At 38.9% G+C, this 22,967-nt stretch overlaps 2 protein-coding genes across 4 annotated transcripts; one reads left to right on the top strand and one right to left on the bottom strand.

The window, feature by feature from the left end:
* Nucleotides 1-1,152: 1,152 nt before the first annotated feature.
* Nucleotides 1,153-7,486, bottom strand: SNIP1 (Smad nuclear interacting protein 1). Its single transcript, XM_075195425.1, has 4 exons — nucleotides 7,224-7,486; nucleotides 5,633-5,708; nucleotides 3,434-3,972; nucleotides 1,153-2,563 (listed from the first exon to the last, which is right to left on the bottom strand). The coding sequence occupies exons 1-4, from the start codon at nucleotides 7,391-7,393 to the stop codon at nucleotides 2,287-2,289; spliced, it is 1,062 nt and encodes a 353-aa protein (XP_075051526.1). The 5' UTR covers nucleotides 7,394-7,486; the 3' UTR covers nucleotides 1,153-2,286.
* Nucleotides 7,487-7,537: 51 nt separating this feature from the next.
* On the top strand, nucleotides 7,538-15,051 carry AIRIM (AFG2 interacting ribosome maturation factor). 3 transcript variants are annotated; one of them, XM_075195427.1, is made up of 6 exons: nucleotides 7,538-7,736; nucleotides 9,991-10,263; nucleotides 11,019-11,085; nucleotides 12,274-12,324; nucleotides 13,100-13,193; nucleotides 14,572-15,051. In XM_075195427.1, the coding sequence occupies exons 2-6, from the start codon at nucleotides 9,992-9,994 to the stop codon at nucleotides 14,610-14,612; spliced, it is 525 nt and encodes a 174-aa protein (XP_075051528.1). In that variant the 5' UTR covers nucleotides 7,538-7,736; nucleotide 9,991; the 3' UTR covers nucleotides 14,613-15,051. The 3 variants fall into 3 exon arrangements, with proteins under 3 accessions (XP_075051528.1, XP_075051529.1, XP_075051527.1); XM_075195428.1 differs by lacking the exon at nucleotides 12,274-12,324 and having other exon boundaries at nucleotides 7,541-7,736; XM_075195426.1 differs by lacking the exon at nucleotides 12,274-12,324 and having other exon boundaries at nucleotides 7,545-7,736; nucleotides 11,019-11,198; nucleotides 13,072-13,193.
* The last annotated feature ends 7,916 nt before the right edge of the window (nucleotides 15,052-22,967 follow it).

Genomic DNA, 22,967 nt, shown 5'->3' with positions numbered 1-22,967 from the left:
TATTTCTTCTGACCTACTACCACATGTACCACTGAGGATGGGTGGAGCTTGCCCATAGCAGTGAAGGCATTAATATTGAGTCTGTTTGAGACAGTAAATATTCAGTTAACAAGTCCTATTGAGACCATAGGAAAACAAATGAACTAAAGATTAAATTAAAGTTATTGATTTAATATACAGTAATACACAGAAACAAAACCAACTGACAGTTATGTTCCAGCCATATAAAATGTGAAATACTTGTAAGATGATCATTTGGACATGTAGCATATGCACTTAAAAAAAACCACATTATATATATATATATATATATATATATATATATATATATATATATATATATATATATATATATACATACATACATACATACATAAATAAACATATATATATGCGCACACACACACCACATGGCCGGAAGTATGTGGCCACTCCTTCTAATTAGTTTGTTTGGCCATTTCAGCCACATCTATCGCTAATAGATGTATACAATCAAGCATACATATTCGCAATCTCCGTATTTAAACATTAAGACCAGAATGGGTCATACTGAAGCAACTTTCAATGTGCACTACCTGTCAGTTCAGAAAATGTCTGCCTGCTAGAACTGCCTTGGTCAACTATAAGTGCTGTTATGGTGAAGTGGAAATGTCTAGGAGTGCACTTCACTGAATCTGGCAGTCTGATGGACGAATCTCCAAACTATAAAGTTTGGTGGAGGAGGAATAATGGTCTGGGGCTGTTTTTCATGCTTTGGCCTTTACGCTACAGCATACATTGACATTCTAAAGAAATGTATGCTTCCAGTGATGTGGCAAGTTTGGGGGAGGGTCCTTTCCTGTTTCAACATGACATGGTCCCTGTGCACAAACAGAAGGCTATATATTTTTTTTTTTTTTTTAAATGGTGTCCAGAGTTTGGTGTGAAAGAACTTGACTGGCCTGTTTAGAACCCTAACCTCAAACCCACTGAGCACCTTTTAGATGAATTGGAACACAGACTGCAAACTGCGCCTTATCGCCCAACATGAGTACCAGACCTCACTAATGCTCTTGTGGCTGAATGGATGTGAATCCTAGCAAGCATGTTCTAAAATCTAGTGGCAAGCCTTCCCAGAACAGTGTAACAGCAGCAAAAAGGTTCACATACATGTTGTGATTATATACACAGTTTAATACGTTCCGAAGAAGAAAATGCTTGTTTAAATCCTGTAGACTTGGTTGGAAATATCACTCATGGCACCATGATCAGTGACCAAGGAAGTCATCAGTGTCACATCAATTTCTTGGGGGGGTGTGAAATGTGTTCTATGCAATTATGCTGAAACTATCACTTCACATCCATAAGCAGATGTCACGATTACCCTGGTGAACATGTATTGCTGCTAAAGTACATGTTTCGGTCAGCATACAGAGTAAGGTCATTTTGTGCAACATGTAGATATCTGGGCTTTATTTCTTATATTTACAGTACAATATATATATTTCAATATCCCTATGGCACTTCTTATTCCACACATACATGTGAGCTACACAGAAATATTGAAGTAAATCAATGTTTAAATCCATAGCATTTACAGCATGTTCATCATGTATAATACAAATGCAAAAACGTAACACAGAATGAACTACGTACAACTTGTCCCACCCTGAAACATGATGAGTTAGAGATACAGTAGTATAAATTGCTACCCTTCGTTATCTTGCTCTCTAACAATGGTTTATAACAATCTGTCTAATATTGTATGTATTTTTCAGGATAGTTTTTCTTATGTGAGCTTTCCATCCCCATTGTTCACTTAATATGCCTAAATTATGTGGGAGACTAAAAAGACGTTATATTACAAACGTGTGACAACTCAACTTAAACAGCTACAGTATAAGAGAACTATGATGAAGCCAATGTAATATAATTGCAAGACACTTATAAGCATGATTTTTTTTATAAAAAGCAGCATTTACAAAAACATGGATTTTAATAGACGTGACTGATTTTATTTAAACAGCAACAATCCTTACAGAAATGCTGTTCAAATACACCTGAGGATTGGGAAAAAATGCACATCAATGCCACCAGTTCAGTATGAGCTCAATAAAATAATAAAAAAAAGTTGTATAGTTTTTCTTATAAGTGGTGTTTAAAAAAACAAAACAAAAAACCCATCAGTAAAGCATTTCTTAGAGGTTTACAGGCCAGCGACATCGTACACCACATAAGAATGTAATACTGGTACTTTTGACAAAGGAGTGTAGAGTCCCCTTTTATACGGTTTAGACAAGCAACTTGCTAGCTATCTGTACCCTCATCATCCTCCTCCTCATCTTCCTCATCGTCTTCATCCTTATTCTTGTCAACTTCAGAAGTATCCGATGACTCATGCAGGACCACATATTCCCTGCTGCTGAAACCAAATTTCAGAACATCTTTTTCTTTCAGCTCATAGTACTTTTGTGGGTCAATTCGTTGGTTGTTTAGGTAAGTGCCATTACCAGACCCAAGGTCAATGATGTAAGGTCGGACTCGTCTACCCAGTGTCCCATTGGCACGAGTAAACTGAACCATCCTAGAAACACAAAGAAAACAAAAACACTCTGAAAAACAGAAATATTGCAGAAACAAACCACAAACAATTCCCTGTTCATGATGCATATTAAAAGAGAATGGAAGAGTGCGTGTATTTGCAAACGCATGTGGGTGTTGCACCTTCATATGACTGTAACACATGGACCAGTAGATGCTCTTTCCAATTTTTAACTAAGTACATTGCTTTTCCTTTCCAACTATTTATTTATATCATCAGTCAAAATTGCTTTCTGAAAAAAAAAAAGAAAAAAAAAAAAAAAGGGTCCCAAGGCAATGGGGGAAAAAAAACAAAAAACAAAATACCTTTGCCTATTGATATAAAAACATGGTTGGAAAGCACATGAGTTAGAGAGATTAAGGAATGTATTAAGTAGACGCTGCAGGTAGGTATGTACAAGCCAATAAAAAGAGCTTTAATGCATGAGAGATCTAATTTTTGTGAAACTTATGCAAAGTATACCAGTTCTACAGCTATTGCTGACTGAAAGTAGTCATAATAATCTGTACAAAATTTGGTGTTACACTGTTGTACAGAATGAAAGCAATGCACATTCAATAATAATATATACAATCTATAGCATATGTTGTTAAGTCATACAAGGTAATTACATGGGATACAGGAGTTCGTCTTCTACAACATTCAATGAGAAACTCTTAAGTGGTTTAAACGTAGCTTTCAGACAGTCAAAAAAGGCAAAATAATAGTTTTATCAATGACTACATTAGCTTGCCTTAATAAAAAACAAATACATCCAAAACAAAAACAGAAAAAACAAGCTCTTTATTCATAACAGGGAAGATTCATTCAGTAACAACTGCCCCTATGAAAACAATACAATTATTTTCTTACCGGTACTGTAGAACAGCATGTTGTTTGGAGCAAGACGGATGATCTATGGGTATATCAGCAATATGTCTTTGCCTGCCTAGGAGGTACGCACTTTGCCTATGAATGTACATGACAGGGAGAGCCTCATCATTTTTGAAGGGATACAGACGCCAACGTCTCTTTGGGATGCGTGCTTCTGCTGGCTCACTGTACTTTATTACGACCCCTCTGAAAGTATTTGTGTCTTCTAGCAATGCACCAGAAAGTTCAAAATTGGGCTTATCTTTTTTAACTTGCCCATTGTTATCAGCCTCCTGATTTTCTGTCTCTCCTTCCTGCTCTTCTCTTTGGCGTCTTTCCCTCCTTCGGTCGTTGTGGAATTCCCTTTCTGCTCTCTGCTCTCTTATATGTGATTCCTCCAGATCTCTTACTCTGTGTCGTGAATGGCTGTTGTGCCCTCTGTCTGCATCTTCTCTATGTCTGTTCCTTCTGTGATCATCTTCCCATCTCTCCCTGGGCTGCCTGTCCTCATGTGTTCTGTGAGAGTGTTCTTCTTTTTCCTTTGGAAACATTGAAAACCCAATGAATAAGCTCAATCTCAACTTTGAAATATTCAGTTATGAACCATAAGGGTAATATACATTTTTCAGCGTTGAACTGGCATTCTACTTCAGCTCTGTTAAAAAGTATTAACTTCACAGCGCCTACATTTTTAGGATCACTTAATGTGACTTAATGTGATCTGTAATGGGCCAAAAAGCTTTGACATCACTGATCCCAACCACTGTGAATTAATCCACCACCACAAATTTGCAAACCTGCAAGCCAATTTCTATAAAAAGAAGAACCTCTTTCCTAACAAGGCAACCTTCTGTATGGGCTCAGAGATTATGGTGGACATAAGTAGTTAAGTACAAAATCATTCAGTTTTTTCAGCTCACTAATACAGTCTCTGATATATAGCAATGTTAAACAATGGCTTTACTTGCTCATTAACATGTTAAGTGACATTTATAAAATAGAGCTCAATGGAATTTCTCTGAAAAAAAAGGTGAAAAAATTATGTAAACTATGTGCAAAATAGTTATAATTGAAAATGTAACTTTTCCCCTAGATTATTTTCAGATTTTTGCAGTAGGAGAGGGCATGACTTAGTTTTGTGAATTATAACAAAGCTGCTTTTTATTATTTTTTTTTAAAAGAAAATAAAACATTTTATTAGGCACACAATAAATATCAAGGCAGAAAACTGTTTTTGCAATAGTTAGGCCAGGATAGGAGTTAATTTTTTGGCAAAATTAGATCAAAATGTTTTCCGCCTTAACACATCTTGTTGTATGAGAATCAGAGTCCTAATTTGCAAATGAAATTTAGGCATGGAAATTTATTTTGATAAAAAGCATTAGGGGTCTATTTATTAATGACATTTTTCATTAAAGTCCCTTGAAAAAAGCAGTTTTCGGGAGATAATCACGTATTTAAGTATCCTGTTAATTTAGGACTAGGGCATCGCAAATCTGCTGCTGTTCCTGTCTCTTCTAACGCAAAAGCAGTCCCCATAGGTTTCTATGGAGACTGCTATTTTGCACCATTTAACAAGTTCCGAAAATTAAAGATTTTCAGAACTGGTGCCCAATGGCATTATCCATTGAAGCCTATGGAAAGAGCATTGCAGTAAAGGGATCTTCGGATCCCTCACTGCAATTTACCTGTTTTCCCAGGTAACTCCGGTCACTATTGCAAAGGTGGTCACTTTGTGAAAGTGACCATGCAATACTTTAACACCATGCTTGTCGGACTTCAACTTTCAGCTGGTGGGGGAATACTAGCTCCACTGCCCCACACCGTTTCAAAACTATGAAGCCGTCACCTCAACGCTGGTCCCTACCGCACCTTGTATTCTGCTCTTTCCCTTCAGCAGTCAAAAGGGAAAAAGAATGGCTGAATTGTCTCAAGTGGCTCCTGTATAAATACCAAGCCTCAAAATTAGAAAAGAGGAGCACACCATCAGTTATTAAGATTAAGGTTCATCCGATTATATCTATATATCTAATCTATGACAATTACCACACTACCACAGACATTTCTACTTTCTAACACACATTAACAAATATACCTGGTTACTGTGGTGCAGAGCTTCTTAGTAGTAGTCGTGCATAAAGTAAACACAAGAAAAATGATAAATGATAATTTAGTTTAATATCCTTCGATAAACATTACCTGCTTTATTTTTACAGGAAAGCGTGCTGGGCTCCTACTTTCACCTCTTTCCCTTTTTCTTCGTTTGATAGATGACCTACATATAAACAAAAGGTTTAGTATCTAAAAGTAAATAAAAAAATAAAAAGGCGTTCAAATATGAAACTACCAAAAATTGATCAGAGAACAAGGAAATTATAGTTTTTCATTACAATTTATTAAAATACATATTATATACACATATTTATACTGCAATGTTAAGATATTACATATAAAAACAATTTTCAAGGAGCTCTTGATAAAGAGTCCTGTTAGGATACAGTAATATTTTTGTTTCTTCCAAGCTCCAGGAATGCTTTGTTTCACTTTCCTCCCTTCTACATCAACAGCAGCCACTGTTTGCAACACACACAAGCAGAAAGTTTGAGAACAGAGTGCCCCCCCCCCCCCCCCACATAGAGCATAAGCTCACTGTATTACATCTTTAGGTTCCTTCCCTCTACCGTTCCGCCTCTTCATACGTAAGGAGAGAAAAGTCAGGTAACTACTTCTGTCCTGCTATCCTGACCCCCTATCATCCCCATCGCCCTTCCTGCATAACACCTTCACTTCCACATCGTCCTACATTTTTTATACCTAGCAGAATACCAAATTCCACACATTCTACTGTACCTTTATTTCAGAACTTCACTTATCCACTCTCATTGGACCCCAACTCCTGAATAAATACATCACAGCAATTTAAAACAAGCAGTGTTCCATAGCTATAGGCAGAAACAATATGACTATTGCCAGCAGGACAGATTAAATCCATTGAAGCAACAGTCCAACTAGAACCATCCTGGGGGCACGTTCTATTACCACATCTTGATTATTTACTCTTCAAACTATATAGGGACTCGGGAGTTCCTAAAGAAGAGTTTGATAACATATGTGATGCAATGATACAATCTGTGACAAGGCTGCTTTACGCTAATGCATATGTATATATCTACCTAAATGTAATTAACTTTGGTAGATATATATTGGGAGAATTAACTGAAAACTGTCCATTTAATTCTGCCTTATCTCAGGCATACAGAAGATATGAACTATGTAAGCATTATAATTTTGTAATATTTATCCCTTTTGTTTTTGACTATTTAATTTTTGTATGTCATTTATTATGTTTTTTTTTTATCATATCAAAGTGACCTGTACCTTTTAATATTTATCCCAAAATATAAACAGGTTTTGTCCTTGACGCTCTAATGAATCCATATGACTTTTTATGAAGATAAATATTGCTCGTCTATCTTAACTATGTGAATGCTGGTGTTTGAATTGTTAGCCCTTCTGGCTAGCAAGGAGCAAGCCGAGTGTACATTTGTGTAACAGAATTTTGATATGTTAACCCTTTGAAGGCGAGTGCAGCTACAGATTATACGACACTGACTAAATATAGTTTCTCTTTACCTAGGTATTTGTGTTTTGCCACAGAATGTTATAGACCAGTTGTGACAGCAGTTCTGACACAGAGACTCCCTGCATCCCTTATAGCTGCGGCAAGTAGTCACAGAACATTACTCTGATTATAAGAGAAAATATTATCCAGCAGTCAGCTCGAACATACTTGTTTTTTCTCCGGGATGTCGGCGATTCCTCTCCGCTACTTCCTGGTGCCGGACTGGGCCGTGCTCGGTAACGTCTGTCCGGACTTGTCCTCTCCTCCTTCACCTGGATGATCTCCGGGCTGTGCGGTCTCCTCTTCCTGTGCCTACCCTCCTCCCTGGGCCCATCCATTGTCCGACCAGCCAGTCCGGCTGTTGCCGCTGTTACCCGGTCAGTGTCAGAGAGGGACCACTACCGACACTTGGTTACAACACTGTCTGCGGGTACCGGAAACTGCAAAGTATGCCGGGTACTGACGTCTCCGCCTGCGTGGTAACAGTTTCCGACTTTAGTGTTGTGTATAGACCAAGGGGACGGTTTCCCAGAATACCACTATGCGATGTGAATATTTGGAGAACACATATATGTAGTGGTACAGCCGGACTGCCAGGGCTTTTATTTTTATTCCCAACATCAATAAACAATACATACCTGGGGCACACTGTAGTGACTGCTGCGGACTCCAGCTCATCAGGTAACTGCAGTAACTGGACAGCGCAATACAATGTCCCCTGTCCTCTGATGTATGGCCAGGATATGTTATATCGGTGTCATCCGGTCTTCTAGGAAAGACAAACCCGGCTAACGGTACCACCAAGGAGGCCTGAACGTGTCTGCCTGTCATATTCAGAGAACCTATTAACAATAAGTCATTAAGTTACAAGGATTAAATTTAGCCCTGATTGCTTGATGTGGGATGCTGGGCTATGGTGTGGCAAACATACAAATACACTAAGTAACAGACTACCTTAGTGACTTTAAGAAATGTTATTTTCTTTAAAAAAGACAGCTATGCTTGGGAACAGAGCTACCTGCTCTGTGAGAAAAAGAAGAAACAAATAGGGTTACCAATATCTAATCCCCCAAATAGGTAGTAGGGTTGCAGTTTGTTACTTAGGGGTAAGTTCAATTCTGTGCAGTGTGTTTCAGGGAAGATGTTGCAACTGAAATCTCCACTTATTTTCCCTCATGTTCCATAGAAGTGCGTAGAAAAATGAATGGAGATTTTTACAGTAATAGGCGGAAACATGCACATGCAAGCATCAAGGCAATATTTAGCGTCCCCTTGCTCTGAATTGAATCTTCCCCTTATGAGGGGAATTCAACTCTGAGGAACATTTTTACTATTACTATGGTAAAATCCTCGCACCCCAAATCAGTGGAGATTTCTGTAAAAATCTTGCGGCTACAATGTTCCTCGGAACATTGCGGTTAATTGAATTCCCCCTTAGTGTTGCAAAATGTTTGTGATATAATTGTGCAAGTTAAAGTATGTGGTATTATAGATGGTCCCTGTAATGTTCTTACACAAATACTTATTGTAATGCATACGTGCACTGCAAAGTATGTTTTATAATGTCATAGTGTGCTTCTGATAACTATTACCTATTGCATGCCCAATCATAATTAGTCGCTGTAAGAGTCTACAAAAATATCTTGTAGAGCTGTCAGTGATGAACACTTATACACAAATGACAGTTGAACCGTTATTTTATGTTAATATTATTTTTGTGGTTACATGTAGCGAGCGTTAACCAACAAACTTATTGAAGTGCAAACTAGATATCTTTTAGTCCTATTTTTAAATTGTCTGCCAAACTTTTAGGGCCTGAGTCATTAAGGAGAAGAGAGCAAAGCATAACAAATTAGTAACTTTGAACCTGGGCAAAACCATGTTGCATTGGAGGGGGAGGTAAATTAAAAATGTGGGGACAGATTAATAGTTGGGGTAGGGCATATCGTAGATCAACTTTAAATTTCAGTGTAAAAATAAACGTATCAAGTATTTGTGTGCTAGATGAGAAAACAGCCAGTGTTTAACTTATGTGCAAAATAATAAACTTATATGCACCACTTGCCTTGTAACATGGTTTATCTCGGAAAACATTTGCTCCTTTTTTTTGCCTTACTTTCCTTAATGACTCAGGCCCTTAGACTCCAGTGCATGGAAGAGTTAAACCTCACATGCCACACAACACACTGGAAATATTAAAAAAGTGAAAAGGGTACTGTTTGTGGAATAGACAGAAATTAAATAAAATCACAGTTAGCTGGTCTTATATTGGTGTTTAATATTAATATAATATTTGTTACAGGAAATCAAAACTATTATAATTTCAGTTGTAGTTTGTTGATGTATTCTTTAATTTTTATGAAAAAATAAATAATTCTAAAATGTAGTCTAGTGTCTTATTTATTTTGTTAATTGATAGAGAATTGGCAAATCAATGTGTATTCTTTATGGGGGTATACAATTTGAATAGGGTTTTTGATTTTTCAAGCATTTCTCAATTTTATTAAACAACAATTACTGTATAATTCACTGTGACTTGGTTTTTCTCACAATATCATGTTGTGATATTCAGAATTCTTCACATCTATTAGCAGTATGTTTTTCATCCAGAGCTCTGTGTCCTTAAATCAATTCAACTGCAACTACAGTTGTTGTTCTGTAAGTACTATCAGTCACTTGATATCTGAACTACAAAGTTGCTATTGTCCTTAGATCTTTATATCAGCCAAATATTCTTACATTTTTCATATTCGCCACTCTCCATCTTCCTTGCTGTCCCTGTTTTGTCTTACGCTGAATGGTTTTTGATGCAATTTGCTAATCTGATAATTGCAGCCTTGCATTTATTATTCTGCATATCAGTACCCATTGTTCTTATAGATGTAGAATGATCAGCACAGAGATTAAATGATGAATGTTGTTGTTTCCATTCCAGCATGTCAGAGTTTGCTGCACTTCTCTCTGTTCAGCAGTCCCTTAGACAGTGCTTTGATGTTATAGAACAGCTGCAGGAGGAATGGAAACTTGCCATAATGGATTGTAATTCCTTGATCAATACATTGAGTAACCTGGCTGAGCAATTGCAGGCCTGCCAGAAAGTTACTTTCACAAAGACCCCTCTGAGTGCTTTCACTGATCTGCAGGATCGACTTCGTTATAAACTTGAGGCAGCAATGGACCTAACCCTGGAGAAGTTAACTGATAATATGTAAGTTTGTAACTCCATCAAATTCTAAAGTATGTATGTATGTATGTATGTACTGTGTTATTTTCAGTATTTATCATAGTAAGAGCACATAAGATTTGCTTGTTATATATGCTGAAACTTCTTGTGCATTTTTTTGCATCCATGAAACATGATACTATTTATTTAATTCATGTATTACATTGCATCTGCTTTGCAAACAAGGGAATGCAAGCTATAGCTATAATTGAAGTTGCAGATGTTTTCTGTAACTTTTTAAAGCAAACTTAAATGTTTTATCCTTTCGATATCTGGCCCCAGACATTGTTCGCACTCCCTCTCTGGGTACCAAACATATGTACTTCTTTAGAAAAATAATTTCCAGGAGATTTGATGCTGTGTTGCAGGCAAAGGGTGGTCACACCAAATATTGATTTGATTTAGATTTCTCTCCTGTTCATTCACTTTGTATTTTGTTTATTGATAAAAAATAAACTATGAACACTTCTATTTTTGAAAGCATTCTTACTTTGCAGCAATTTTTCCACACCTGCCTAAACGTTTTGCACAGTATTGTACATTATAAATACAAAAATGTATATGAAGGTAAAATGCATGTTTTTCAATCTCCATTTCTCCACAGCAAAATTCAGTGCTGTAAGCTCTCAGGAAGATGAATAGTATCAAAGTTATTTATTTAGTCAAATAGTTTTGTAAATTAATTTTCAAAATTAATTTGGAAGCTTAATAAAATCTGTTCTAATCCATTATCATTACAGGTGTATACTCCAAAAAGTGAAGGACTCTGTGAGTCACAAGGTGGGATCGGTCCTCTATGTTTATGAGGTGAATGCAGAGAAGTTTAGCCTTGAGGCCTCTCTTCAACCCTCTTCTCTCAGTCCTTCTATAGCTGACATGTTAGAGTGGTTGCAAGATATAGAAAAATATTACAGAAACCAGTATCCTTTCTAAAGTAGTTTCATGTTATTTAAGTTTTTCTTAGGAATGTCTCCATGCATATTTGTTACTAGCTGTTTAATTGCCATATTCCTTTAAAGGGTTGATCGCTTTAACATCTCCTTGAATCGGTTGTGCCCACCTTGTATAGCAAAGGGGGATACCTCTTTTCCCTTGGAATGCCCCTGGTAACTGAAGCTAGGTGCCAGCTGGAGACCTAAACCCATCCATAGTGCTACAGTTCTGTTGACAAGCTATGGATGGCTTGTAAATATGGAGGGGCATGGTTGATTTAAGGTTTTAGTTTCCAAAAGTATACAACCCCCTTTGAAAAAGTGTCATGGATATTAGCCCTACAACAGGAAAGCTAACACTAGGACAGTGCTATTATATGGGGAACTTGTTATATATCACACACAGTCCATCAAGCCTATTTAAGGCACATTTGGGTGTGACTCACAAGCCAGCCTTTGCTAGATGTAAACCCCTATACCTGGGAGGTGAGTGCATCTGATTTTAACTACATTTTAATAATGTTTAAAGCATATAGGTCAGTGTAGGACCTGCATATAATGAGGTACCCTTGACGTTGGGATGCAGGCTTAAGTCTTTTGATCAAAATATGAACTAATATCTCATGTTTTCAAGACACACACAGATATGCAGTTTAAAGGATAAGCGCTGACAAATTTATTTTTGTTTTGTATACATATATCACACACACCTATCTCATTTTAAAAAAGGTATAAATTGTAATGGGGTCCTTAAGACCCCTCCCCCCATTAGACTAATATAGTTTTAATATGTAAATAAAAAGGGTAATATTCCACATAAACTGCTCCACTCTGAACCTCTCTGCGCAATGAGGGTGAATTGCATGTACTCTGGCAAGCCTTCGCTGCTCAGTCATTCCCAAGATCTATTTCCACGCAAGCTGCCTGTGGTTGGCTAGTTTGGGGAAGACACTTGTGTTTGGCTGAGCAGCAAAAGCTTGTTCATGTCAATTCAGTTCATTGTCAGTAGCACTGGGTGCTCCTTGTGAGTAATTTCATTGTACATGATAGTGCTTTATTTCAGATGGATTGCAACAAGACAGAAGAAAGATTTTATAATAAAGTGGATAACAAGGTAATTTTGGGTGTGATACATTTGGCATAATGTTTTTAGGTCCCCCTTTTCCATTATACTGGGATCACTGTGGTTGTAAAATTGCAACTCCAGGGGTCCAAAAGCCAATTTTTCTATCATCATTGTGCCCACAGTCCCCCGCTGACCAGGCAGGTGCTGGCTCATATTGGAGGTCTCCATGCTGTAGGTTTCCCTGTTATAGTGTGACCAGAACAGCCTGTCTGACCTGGTGCTGGTTTAAACTTTAGTGTGGTACACCCAGGCTCATTCTCTCAGGTTGTCTAGCAATTTGACTGGTTATGGGTTTTGGAGGGGGCACATTTTCCATTTATATTTATTGCAGCATTTTTGAAATGTAGTGGGGAATTGTTTGTGAATCATTTACTTTTGCAATTGGTGTTAAGAGTCCGCAAATAGTCCAGTACTGTTAGTGATTTATGCGGAGGTTTGGAAAACTGGCAAATTATGGGTCTATTTGCCTTTAATAATTTTAGTGTATAGCAAATTTTGAAATAGTTAAAGAAATAGCAATTTATATGTTTTTTTCCTCGCTGTTTGTGCAAATTGACATTTAGTAAACTCACCCTTCCCATACACTTTTTCCTGTATAATCATACAAAGTAAGAGAAATTTAAAATAGTTTGCTTGCTTTCACTTAATAGGATTATATATTTCCTACTTGATTAATATTTCAATTTTGATATATGAAACCTGTGTACTTAAAAAATTCCCTGAACATAAAGTTAGATACTTACAGCGGAAGCTTCTTCTGCAGTTGCGCAGTGATTGTTTGGCAGAGATCAAGAGTTTACCTCATTCCTGGGGAAAGTTGGAAGATAAATCATCATCCAAGCAACAGCTTGTACAAGGTATTGAGCAAACCAATTAACTGCACTAGAAAGTACTATTTGATAGCTAATGGCAGCTATGATTATTATGTACACATATTGCACTGCATATTGGCCTATCTACTATATAAATGCCTAGTGGCGTGTGTGAAAAAAAAACAAAAAAAACAAGCTGCAGCGCCACCTGCTGGGCAGAGTTATACACTGACCTATATATTTCTTGAAGGAGAAGTGACAGTTGGGAGTGGTTGGTGGTTGCCAGGGGTGACAGTGGGGAGTTTTTAACACCTTAAGTAGCTTGATGAAGGATGTGGCCATGAAGATGAAGGATGAGGTGATGGAGAAAAATGATGAGGTGGTGACATGTGGACAAAACCACGTTAAAAAAGGGCGCTTGCGTCGGGAAGTAACGCTCTTCCCCTGAGGAGGCCTGGGCTAGGCCCAAATGCATGACAAGAACCTTTTTAACACCTTAAGTAGCTTGATTTGACTGGAATGCATGAGTATCATGCACGGGTTAACTTGTAATATAATAATATTAATATTGCCCCCTTAATATAATGAGAAATAAAATATGCACCCACAATTTCATTTTATATTTAGTTTGCCCTTTAATCAATAAATAATGATCCTCAACATAATTCATAAGTCAACAGTGCCTCCTTTTATATTCTGAATGCAAGAGAGGTCAAACAGCATGCAGTTTGAGCAATCTGGCTTTTCACAACCATATCTTTTGTTTTGGCTGTTTTGTTGACTGTGTTCTCAGCGGTGTTTCAAACAGCAGCTTAGTAAATCTGACTATTTGTATTTTGATCATGTTAAAACACCAGGATGACGATTTGTGAAACTTGTTTTCAGCCGTTTTACCAGCCAAATAGCCAGTAAATATCCCTGTTTAAAATGTCAGAAAATTGGCTGTTTAAGTAAACCTCCCTTTAGTAAATCTCTCCTTAGGACTATTTCACTTTACCCTATTAGGGGTGGATTTAATAAACCTTCTGAAAAAAGGAAAAGTGTATGTGTTGCCCATAGCAAGCATCAGATTCTATATATTATTTTGTAGAATGTACTAGATAAATAGTAGCTAGAATTGGTTTGGTTTCTATAGGCAACTCCCCCAATTTTCTTTTTAGATGTTTTATTAAATCTATCTCTAGGTGTTAACCAAGCAGCAAGGTTGGATGGTCAGGCAAGTCTCTTACTGACAATCCAATCCAAAATTTGAAGGCATAGAAATTAGAATACTGGAATACTAATTAGTATAATATGATCTAAGTAGAATAACTACTCTTTATCATGAAATTGACTGCTGCCTACTTGTCTAAACTTTCTGTTTTTTTTAATGATGACTGAACATATTTGAAATAATAATTATTTAGTTTTTTTTTTATTACAGATACGTTACTAAATGTATCATTCTTTCGTGAAGCTGTTTGAAACAATGGACTTTTCCAACACTCTCCATGTTCGAGGAGTCACAGATGTCATATCAAGCTCTTGACCTACTGAAGCAATGTGAAGTATTTTTACACCTGGTAAAACACAGCACATAAATAGAATTTTACAAATCCTATGTGCCCTCTGGACACAAGCTTGAAAGACTGGGCATATTTCTGCATTTTGTGGATTTTCATCAAGACATCTGTTCTATGTGTTCTTATGTAGCACTTTTAAACTTGAAACCTATATTTATTTTGTTTTTTTATCGAGTCTTCTGAAGAGATTCTGACTTTACAGCAGCTTCCATGGCCAACTACAAGTTTCAAAAATCAGCTTCATGATGAGCAAATTTGCCTTGATCAAGACATGGGAGTAATAGTATTTTTCTAAATTATGACTTTGTCCTTATTTATAAATAAATTAATATTTGTCATAAGAGTATATTTGAATTGCATTTTAAATAAAAGATTGAGTCCTGTAATCATTTTCACAGAAAAAAAAAACCCTGTACTTTTGCTTCTGCTATTCCTGCATGTCGCTTGGCACTTCACAGGGATTGCTACGTAAAGTTGTATCCCACTGGCTACTAGACTGTGATCTTTTAGTTGAGTGAAGTGTTTGGAGCAGAAATATTTTTTTGGTGCATTTTGCTGAACATGTTAGCAAAGACTAAATAGATTCAGAACTTCTTTTACAATCTGATACTAGATAATTTCATATCTGCCACCCTTCACCCTAACCTTCATAAGTTAGTATATTTAATATAGATTAGTTGTACAAGGACTCAGAATGCTTACTCCTCATTGTTATCGACCAAATCATAAATTTGTGAGCTTGGACTTATCTACTTGCACACAAACCCTGTTTAATATGCCTGTTCTTGTGGCCAAAGAAAGAGTGTGACACATGCTGAAAAGAACAAGGAAAACATTGTAGGGCTAACCAGGCCCCCACCTACATATACACTAACACAAATCCTCTAACTACACTTGCAGGTTAGGAAAAGAAACAATGGCTTGACTGTAAATGGAGTATGCACATGTCAATTTATTAAAAAAAATTCTGTTGTGTTTGGAAACAGGCTAATTTACAAACTTGAAAAAGTGTTGTACAAATGCTGTTTTGTGATGTCACATTCTATAAATAACATGGTAGGCTTCTCTTTTAATATGTATAATTTTTGCTATAATTTATCCATGATTGTGTTTAGTTGCCACAATTACTACTATACTCTTTACATTTGGGGACAACCATAGTAATAAAGCAAGACTGGGTATTAACAAATGGACAAATAGGTAAGAGGGCCCTGCTTGCAAGCTTACAGTGGAATCTTCGGACATACCGTAGGTGAATTTTTCATGAAACTGTCAGGGTGTCTACTCTCTGTATCCATGGAGCTATGTGTCAAGAGAAGAAATTTGTCATTTCTGTTTGTCACTATAATGTCCATTTTAGGAAGTCCAAATATTTCTATCAACTAGAACACTTCCTGGTAAAGAGACCTTTATCCTGTTTTTGAGTGAGATAATTGGCTATTACATTCTGCTTTCCTGTTACCGGCACCACTGAGAGTGATTTCTCTCTGCCCCAGACATAACTCTTGCTACTTCTATCATCAAGGTTCTGCATCTGGTACCTCCCTGGCGATTTATGAAGGCTACCACTGTCCTGTTGTCTGAGAATTTTCTGAAATATTTCCCTTTTAGATGAAGATGAAAATGTTGAATTGCTTTCGACACTGCTCTCCTTTCCATAACATTTAAATGAAGAATTTTCTCTCTCTTTGTGACCATGTGCCTTGTGCCATTTGTCCCTGATGGAGGGCTACCCATCCAGGGCCGGATTAAGACATTGTAGGCCCCTGGGCTAGGGATACTGTGAGGCCCCCATTTGTCAAGCAATTTAGTCTGATATTGCCCCCCCCCCAGTAATATCGTATTGGGCATGTCTACCTTCTCACAATCTAACCCTAATTTTTCCACCACATCTTAAACCTAACCTTCTCCTACCTCATCACAACCTAACTCTAACCTATTCCTACCTCCTTTTAGCCTAACCCTATGCTCTTACCTACTCAAAGCTCCCCCATGGAACCACTAAACTGCAAATGAATGAACCCCAACTTCAAATGAATCTGCCTAACCCTAACCAAGTACAATCCCAGTGTGTTTTATGGCTCTAAGGCCTGCGTAAGAGAATATATTCACAAAGCTCACTTGTATTTCTGGATAACAGGTCAAGTGCAATATATATATATATATATATATATATATATATATATATATATATATATATATATATACTGTGTATGTATGTATACGTGTGTGTGTGTATATATTTATATATATATATTGTAACAAAAGGAGGCATTTAGCTGGCAATATGCAAAGAAAGCAGGGAAGTAGATTAAAGACCTATGTATGAAAAGCAATGGTTTACGTTTGGTTTAACTTACATGACTTGAAATCCTTCCTCTCAGCAAATAGACAGGGTGTGTGTCTGTCAGAATTACAGAGGCAGTGATGGGCGTTTCCTTTTAAAGAGAAGGTGGGTGTGTCACCTGTCCATCAAGCTAAGGCTGGAGGAGGAGTATCAGGTATAAAAGCTTGTTTATATCATTTGTGCAGGAAGATCAACGCTGGGTAAGCTGGCTGATCCTGAGAGAGAGCTGGACTATGTATAGCTAGCGTTTAGGGTCTCCAAGTATTGCTGTGCAATTATACGGTGTCAAACATTTACCATCCTCACAATAAAGCACCATAAAAAGAAAGAAGTTGTTCACGTGTGCTTCTGCAGTAGCGGGCTCTTGCCACAAGTGGTGTCAGGAGTGGGAAACTCCGGGAAGCAAGTTTCCGCTACCCAACCCGTGCAGACGTCAACATGGAGGAAGTACTGAGAACCCTTGTGAATGTGGCCGCTGCGCAGCAAGAACAGCAAGCTCAGATGCTACGAGTTGCCGAGGCACAGATGGAAAACACAAGGCTCTTAAGAGAAGAGTTAAGCCAGGTGAGGCATGACAGAAATGAACCACTTGGTCCTGTTCTCCAGAAAATGTCGCCAGGTGATGACATAGAAGCATATCTGGTGTCCTTTGAGAGACTTGCAAAATGGCCTCCTAAAGATTGGGCTGAGAGGCTGGCGCCATATCTGACTGGTGAAGCTCAGCGAGCTTATATGGATCTAGATGAGGAACGGGCCTCTGACTATCTGTGCCTAAAGTCTAAGATACTGGCTCGCATTGGAGTTTCTGGGCCAGGCCGAGCCCAGCACTATCACCAATGGCGCTATGATAAAGAAAAACCGGTCAGAGCGCAAGTGGCTGAGCTTTCTAAAATTTTAAAGAAATGGCTGCAGCCTGAGGAGAATTCGCCTTCTCGGATTATTGAAGTTCTGGTGATAGATCACTGCATCTGGGGGCTGAACCGCGATTTGCAAAGGTGGGTTCTGCAATCAGAGCCAAAAACTTATGAAGAGCTTGCCACCGTGGTAGAAAGGTTTTGTGCGCTACAGCAAATGACTAAAGAACCTGCATTTGTGCCAAAGCCGCTGCCACGCCAAAAGCCAGGTTTGACAATCCTTGCTACAGGGCCCAATGGCAAAACTGCTAAGGACAGAGGGCCAGGTGCAAAGCTGTCTAATCTGAAGTGTTTTGAATGTGGTGAGCTAGGCCACTTTAAGGCAGAGTGTCCTAAACTACAGGAACCCATGGACTGTTCCGTGGCACATATTGGGCCTGCATTTCTGTCACTCACCGGACCGTGAGTGCCTCTTCCCGGACATTTAGGAACCGTGGCCGTCCTCCATCCTGAGGGTCTGCGCATGCGCAGCCCTTTCCTATACTTCAGTGTATGTCCCTTTAACTCAATTGGCAGATCAGGCAACACTCCCTATATTAAGCACCTGTGGTCAACACCACGTTGCCTGATCTTGGAGTCTCATTCCCCATGAGTCTCTGAAGGTGTTCCTATGTTTCCTCGTGTATTCAGCGCTGCTGATTCCTGTGGTTTCCAAACCACTTCTACCTCTGTGGTTTCCAAACCACTTCTACTACTGTGGTTTCCATACCACTTCTACCATCAACTGTATCATCGTGACTGTTTGCTGATTCCTATCCGCTGCCTCCGTGCACTACAGTCTTCTATACCACTTCAACGCTATCATATTCCATTGTGACGGTTTGCTGATTCCTACCCGCTGCCTCCGTGCACTACAGCCTTCTCTCCACATCCACTCACCTGTTCATCATCAAGTCGGTGAGCTGATTCCTATCCGCTGCCTCCGTGCACTACAGTCTCCAGCTGGTAACTCGTCTGTGTTCATCATCGTGACTGTTAGCTGATTCCTATCCGCTGCCTCCGTGCACTACAGTCTCCAGCTTGCAACTCGCCTGTGTTCACCATCGTGACTGTTAGCTGATTCCTATCCGCTGCCTCCGTGCACTACAGCCTCCAGCTCGCAACTCGCCTGTGTTCACCATCGTGACTGTTAGCTGATTCCTATCCGCTGCTCCTGTGCACCTCAGCCTCATCTCATCTCTCCCGTGTTTCCTCGAGACTGCTGCTATTATTACCATCTGCTTCTCTTCGTGATCAACAGCTCCTGGTCTACTCTGCTCTCCCGTGTTCCATCGCTATTGGTACCTGTTGGTTGCTACTGGTTACCTCCGTGTGTCCGCAGAGCCCTGCTGCTGCTGTCAGCGCTATCGTCCACCCGCTGCTGATCCGCTCTCCACGCCTTCCTGTGTCCTGCTGGTCTCTACCCTCCTGTCAGCATTGGATTCGTATCTCATCAGCTACTCCTCTGCTAGATCATCTCCATTCTCCTGGGTCCTCCATGAGTCCAGTTCCACGTTCTACTGATTCCTGTGGATTCGTGTCCCTGTTGGTCTACTTACCTGTGCGCTGCACCTACTAGACTCTTCCTCCAGGGACTTCTCATCCTGCCGGCCTCCTGCCGCTCAGGTATCGCTGCACTCCTGTCTGACTGCCTACTTCTGAACCACGGTATGCATACTTCTCATTGACTGTGCTGGTGTATTGCATACCTTGCTGGACTGTGTTGGTTCTCCTCTGGAGTCTGCTATCCGCTGAGTCTATTGCCATCATTGACTGTGTTATCTTGTGCTGGATTACTTCAAGAGACTTTCTATATTTGCAGACCTGTTCAGTCATTTATATATATTGTGCATATTATTGTGGATCGTGTTTAAGGTGTCCGTGTACATCCTGTGTTGCAGTCTCTCCCCGTACACCTCCTCACATATATATTCAGTGGTACAACTTGCTGAAGGCAGACCACTGATCCCTGTTTCCTGTATCACCTGTTCCAGTATCCTCTAACATAGCAGTGGTACAACTTGCTATCGCGGACCACTGACTACCCGGATACCTCCACTTGGATTCCATTCCTTCACTCAGACAGCGGTACAACTTGCTCTCCGCAGACCGCTGACTCTCATCACCCCCTCGTTGCTGTTGGACATTCCTCCTCACTATAGCAGTGGTACAACTTGCTATCGCAGACCACTGACTACCTTCACGTGTCCTTGTCCATACAGTTCCTCGTGTATTAATACCTCCATATTGCCAGTGCTGCTAGTCATAGACTTTCCTGAGCATCTCATCATCTACCATTGCCTGTTCCGTGATCACCCTGCTACCAGAGTACTCTATTACCATCTACGTTGCTCTGGTAAGCCTACCACCTGGTGATCCCTGGGTAAAGACTCCTAGTGCCCGTGACAATTTCCAAGCTGTTTCACCATGAGTCCCACGTCAGGAAGTCCTTGTTTGTTCCGGGTGACTGTGCTAATCAACCAAAACCTTGTTCTGGCCTTGGTTGACTCGGGGAGTGAACTCTCATTGGTTTCCAGCTCTGCCTTACCCGAAACCAGGAGAGTGGAGGAATCATCACCTGTCCTATTAGATAGTGGTGATTTAGAATCTCAATTGAAATCTTTACTTAATGAAAATAATGATGAAGAAAGAGAACCTAGCTTGTTATTTGACATCAATAGACATAGTGAAGATCCTAATTTTCCGGGCAAAACACCTTTTAAAAATAAATCAACTTTCTTCCCCATTCAACATAAGAGTGCAGCTATTACTCTTTTTTATAATAAAACCCTCAAAGACTTTAGATCACTTTGTAGCAATGTATCGAGTAAAATCTCTACAAGTAGGGGCACCAGATTTATTCAAACAGGAAAAGTGCAGCGTATCAGAAGAGGCGACAATCTCTCTAAGAAAGATCAGCATTGAAAGACTTACAGAAAGATCTTTCATTAGTTATCAAACAGGCTGATAAGGGTGGAGGGGTGGTTGTAATGGACAGGGAGATGTACACTAATGAGTCATATAGACAACTTAATAATGACTCTATGAAATCTTGGATAAGGATCCAACTATTAGTTTTCAACTAGATTTTAAGAACTTTCTTCAGGTACATTTCAGTAAGGGAACCATCACAAAAGATGAATTTCTTTTTCTATATAATGAACATCCAATAGTCCCTGTCTTCTATCACCTCCCTAAGGTCCATAAGTCCCCTACCCTGCCTCCAGGACGACCGATTATATCGGGAGTTGGGTCTCTCACCTCTAATCTATCCATGTTTGTAGACTACTATCTTCAGGATCATGTGTCACGACAGAAGTCACATGTTAAAGACACCATGCATATGTTGAGACTATTAGATTCGGTTAAATGGGTTTATGGCTATAGCTTTTTAACACTGGACGTACAGGCTCTGTACACGAATATCCCCCATGAAAAGGGTATTGAAGCCACTAAATTATATCTACAGGGTGATAATACAATCTCTGATGATAAAAGGCAATTTATTTTAGAATCAATTGCCTTCATCTTATCACATAACTATTTTGTATTCGAAAAACTATTTTATTTACAAACCACCGGGACTGCAATGGGGACCAGGTTCGCGCTGAGTTTTGCGAACCTGTATATGGGAGTGTTTGAACAACAATTTATTTGGGAGGGTCCCTTCGCCGCGAACCTGGTCCTCTACGGTCGTTACATCGATGACCTATTTATAATATGGAATGGTGGTTCAGATCTGGTTATTGATTTTATTAATTTTCTGAACACAAATTCATTTAATCTAATATTCACCCACTCTATAAGTGAACAGGAGATTAATTTTCTGGATATTAATTTATCTATCAATGAAGGTAAAATTGTGACGGCTAACTATAATAAACCTGTAGACGTATGTAGCTTCCTTCATTATAAAAGCGGTCACTACAGACCTTGGGTGAACAACATTCCAAGAAGCCAGGTCGGGTGTCTCCGGAGAAATTGTTCGGATAACATGGTCTTTCTAAATCAATTAGAGAGAATGCTAGAATCCTTTCAATCTAGAGGATACCATGACGAACTATTAGACAGTACTAGAAAGAGGAGCCTTACTGGCCCGTAAGGATAAAATAAGAAACAATAAATCAATAGGTCATGGACCATGCTCTAATAAGACTCCAGCGTTCATCTCTAAATTTAATTCGAAATAGTCTCATATTACCAGGATAATTAAAAATAACTTTGAATTACTAAAGATGGATAATATTCTTGGTGACGTTCTAGAGGAGAAACCTATAGTTATTTTTAAGAAAAACCTGGATTTGAAAAAAATCTTGGCACCTAGTTCTCTTAAGTCTGTTAAAGGTGATAACAATGCTAGTTGGCTACCCAAACCACCAGAAGGTGATGTGGAAAGACAGTCTGCATAACATGTAAGCATATTGTGAATGAATCTAAAACAATTACATCTCATCATACCGGTGTCACGTTTCCGATCAAAGGTTTTATTAACTGTAAAAGCACATATATAGTTTATGTACTGGAGTGTGGGTGTAGGCTTCAATATGTGGGGAGAACCACAAGGTCCCTAAAAACACGATTCAGAGAACATAGAAGAAACATCTCCAAGAAAGTTCAGAATCACAGTGTTAGTAGACACTTTGCTGAGGTCCATGAGGGAGATCCAAGTAGTCTCTCTCAAATAGGGGTGGAGCAGATTGTTAACACGGAAAGGAGGGGTGACTGTTTTTCCAAACTGTGTTTGGGTGAATCCGCCTGGATCTTTAAACTTGCCACCCTAACTCCATCGGGTTTGAACGAAGCTTTGGACCATCACTGTTTGAATTAAACATTACTAGTGTCCAGTGATCTTTATTTTCTGAAGTTAGTCAATTAGAGCTTATGAGAGAGGGTCATATATGTTTTTACTGGATAGATGCTATTTATACTTTACCACCACGCTCTATATATATCTCTATCTCCTTGATTGTTTTGGTTATTAAAACTAGCTATTATATGGAGGAGTATATCGAGTATT

The sequence above is a fragment of the Mixophyes fleayi genome, chromosome 2 (genome assembly GCF_038048845.1).
Source record: "Mixophyes fleayi isolate aMixFle1 chromosome 2, aMixFle1.hap1, whole genome shotgun sequence".
In the NCBI taxonomy this organism is placed as follows: domain Eukaryota; kingdom Metazoa; phylum Chordata; class Amphibia; order Anura; family Limnodynastidae; genus Mixophyes; species Mixophyes fleayi.
Note: the sequence above shows the minus strand (reverse complement) of the source record. Positions and strands in the feature narration are given on the sequence as shown.

Excerpts from the sequence above, each read along its gene's own strand:
- SNIP1 (XM_075195425.1), bottom strand. The coding sequence starts at position 7,393 with ATGGATGGGCCCAGGGAGGAGGGTAGGCACAGGAAGAGGAGACCGCAC. Across the intron at positions 5,709-7,223 it reads ACATCCCGGAGAAAAAACAA|GTCATCTATCAAACGAAGAA; the intron begins GTATGTTCGAGC and ends GTTTATATGTAG. Across the intron at positions 3,973-5,632 it reads TTCCTGTAAAAATAAAGCAG|GAAAAAGAAGAACACTCTCA; the intron begins GTAATGTTTATC and ends ATGTTTCCAAAG.
- AIRIM (XM_075195426.1), top strand. The coding sequence starts at position 9,992 with ATGTCAGAGTTTGCTGCACTTCTCTCTGTTCAGCAGTCCCTTAGACAG. Across the intron at positions 10,264-11,018 it reads GAGAAGTTAACTGATAATAT|GTGTATACTCCAAAAAGTGA; the intron begins GTAAGTTTGTAA and ends TTATCATTACAG. Across the intron at positions 11,199-13,071 it reads GAAAAATATTACAGAAACCA|ATACTTACAGCGGAAGCTTC; the intron begins GTATCCTTTCTA and ends ACATAAAGTTAG.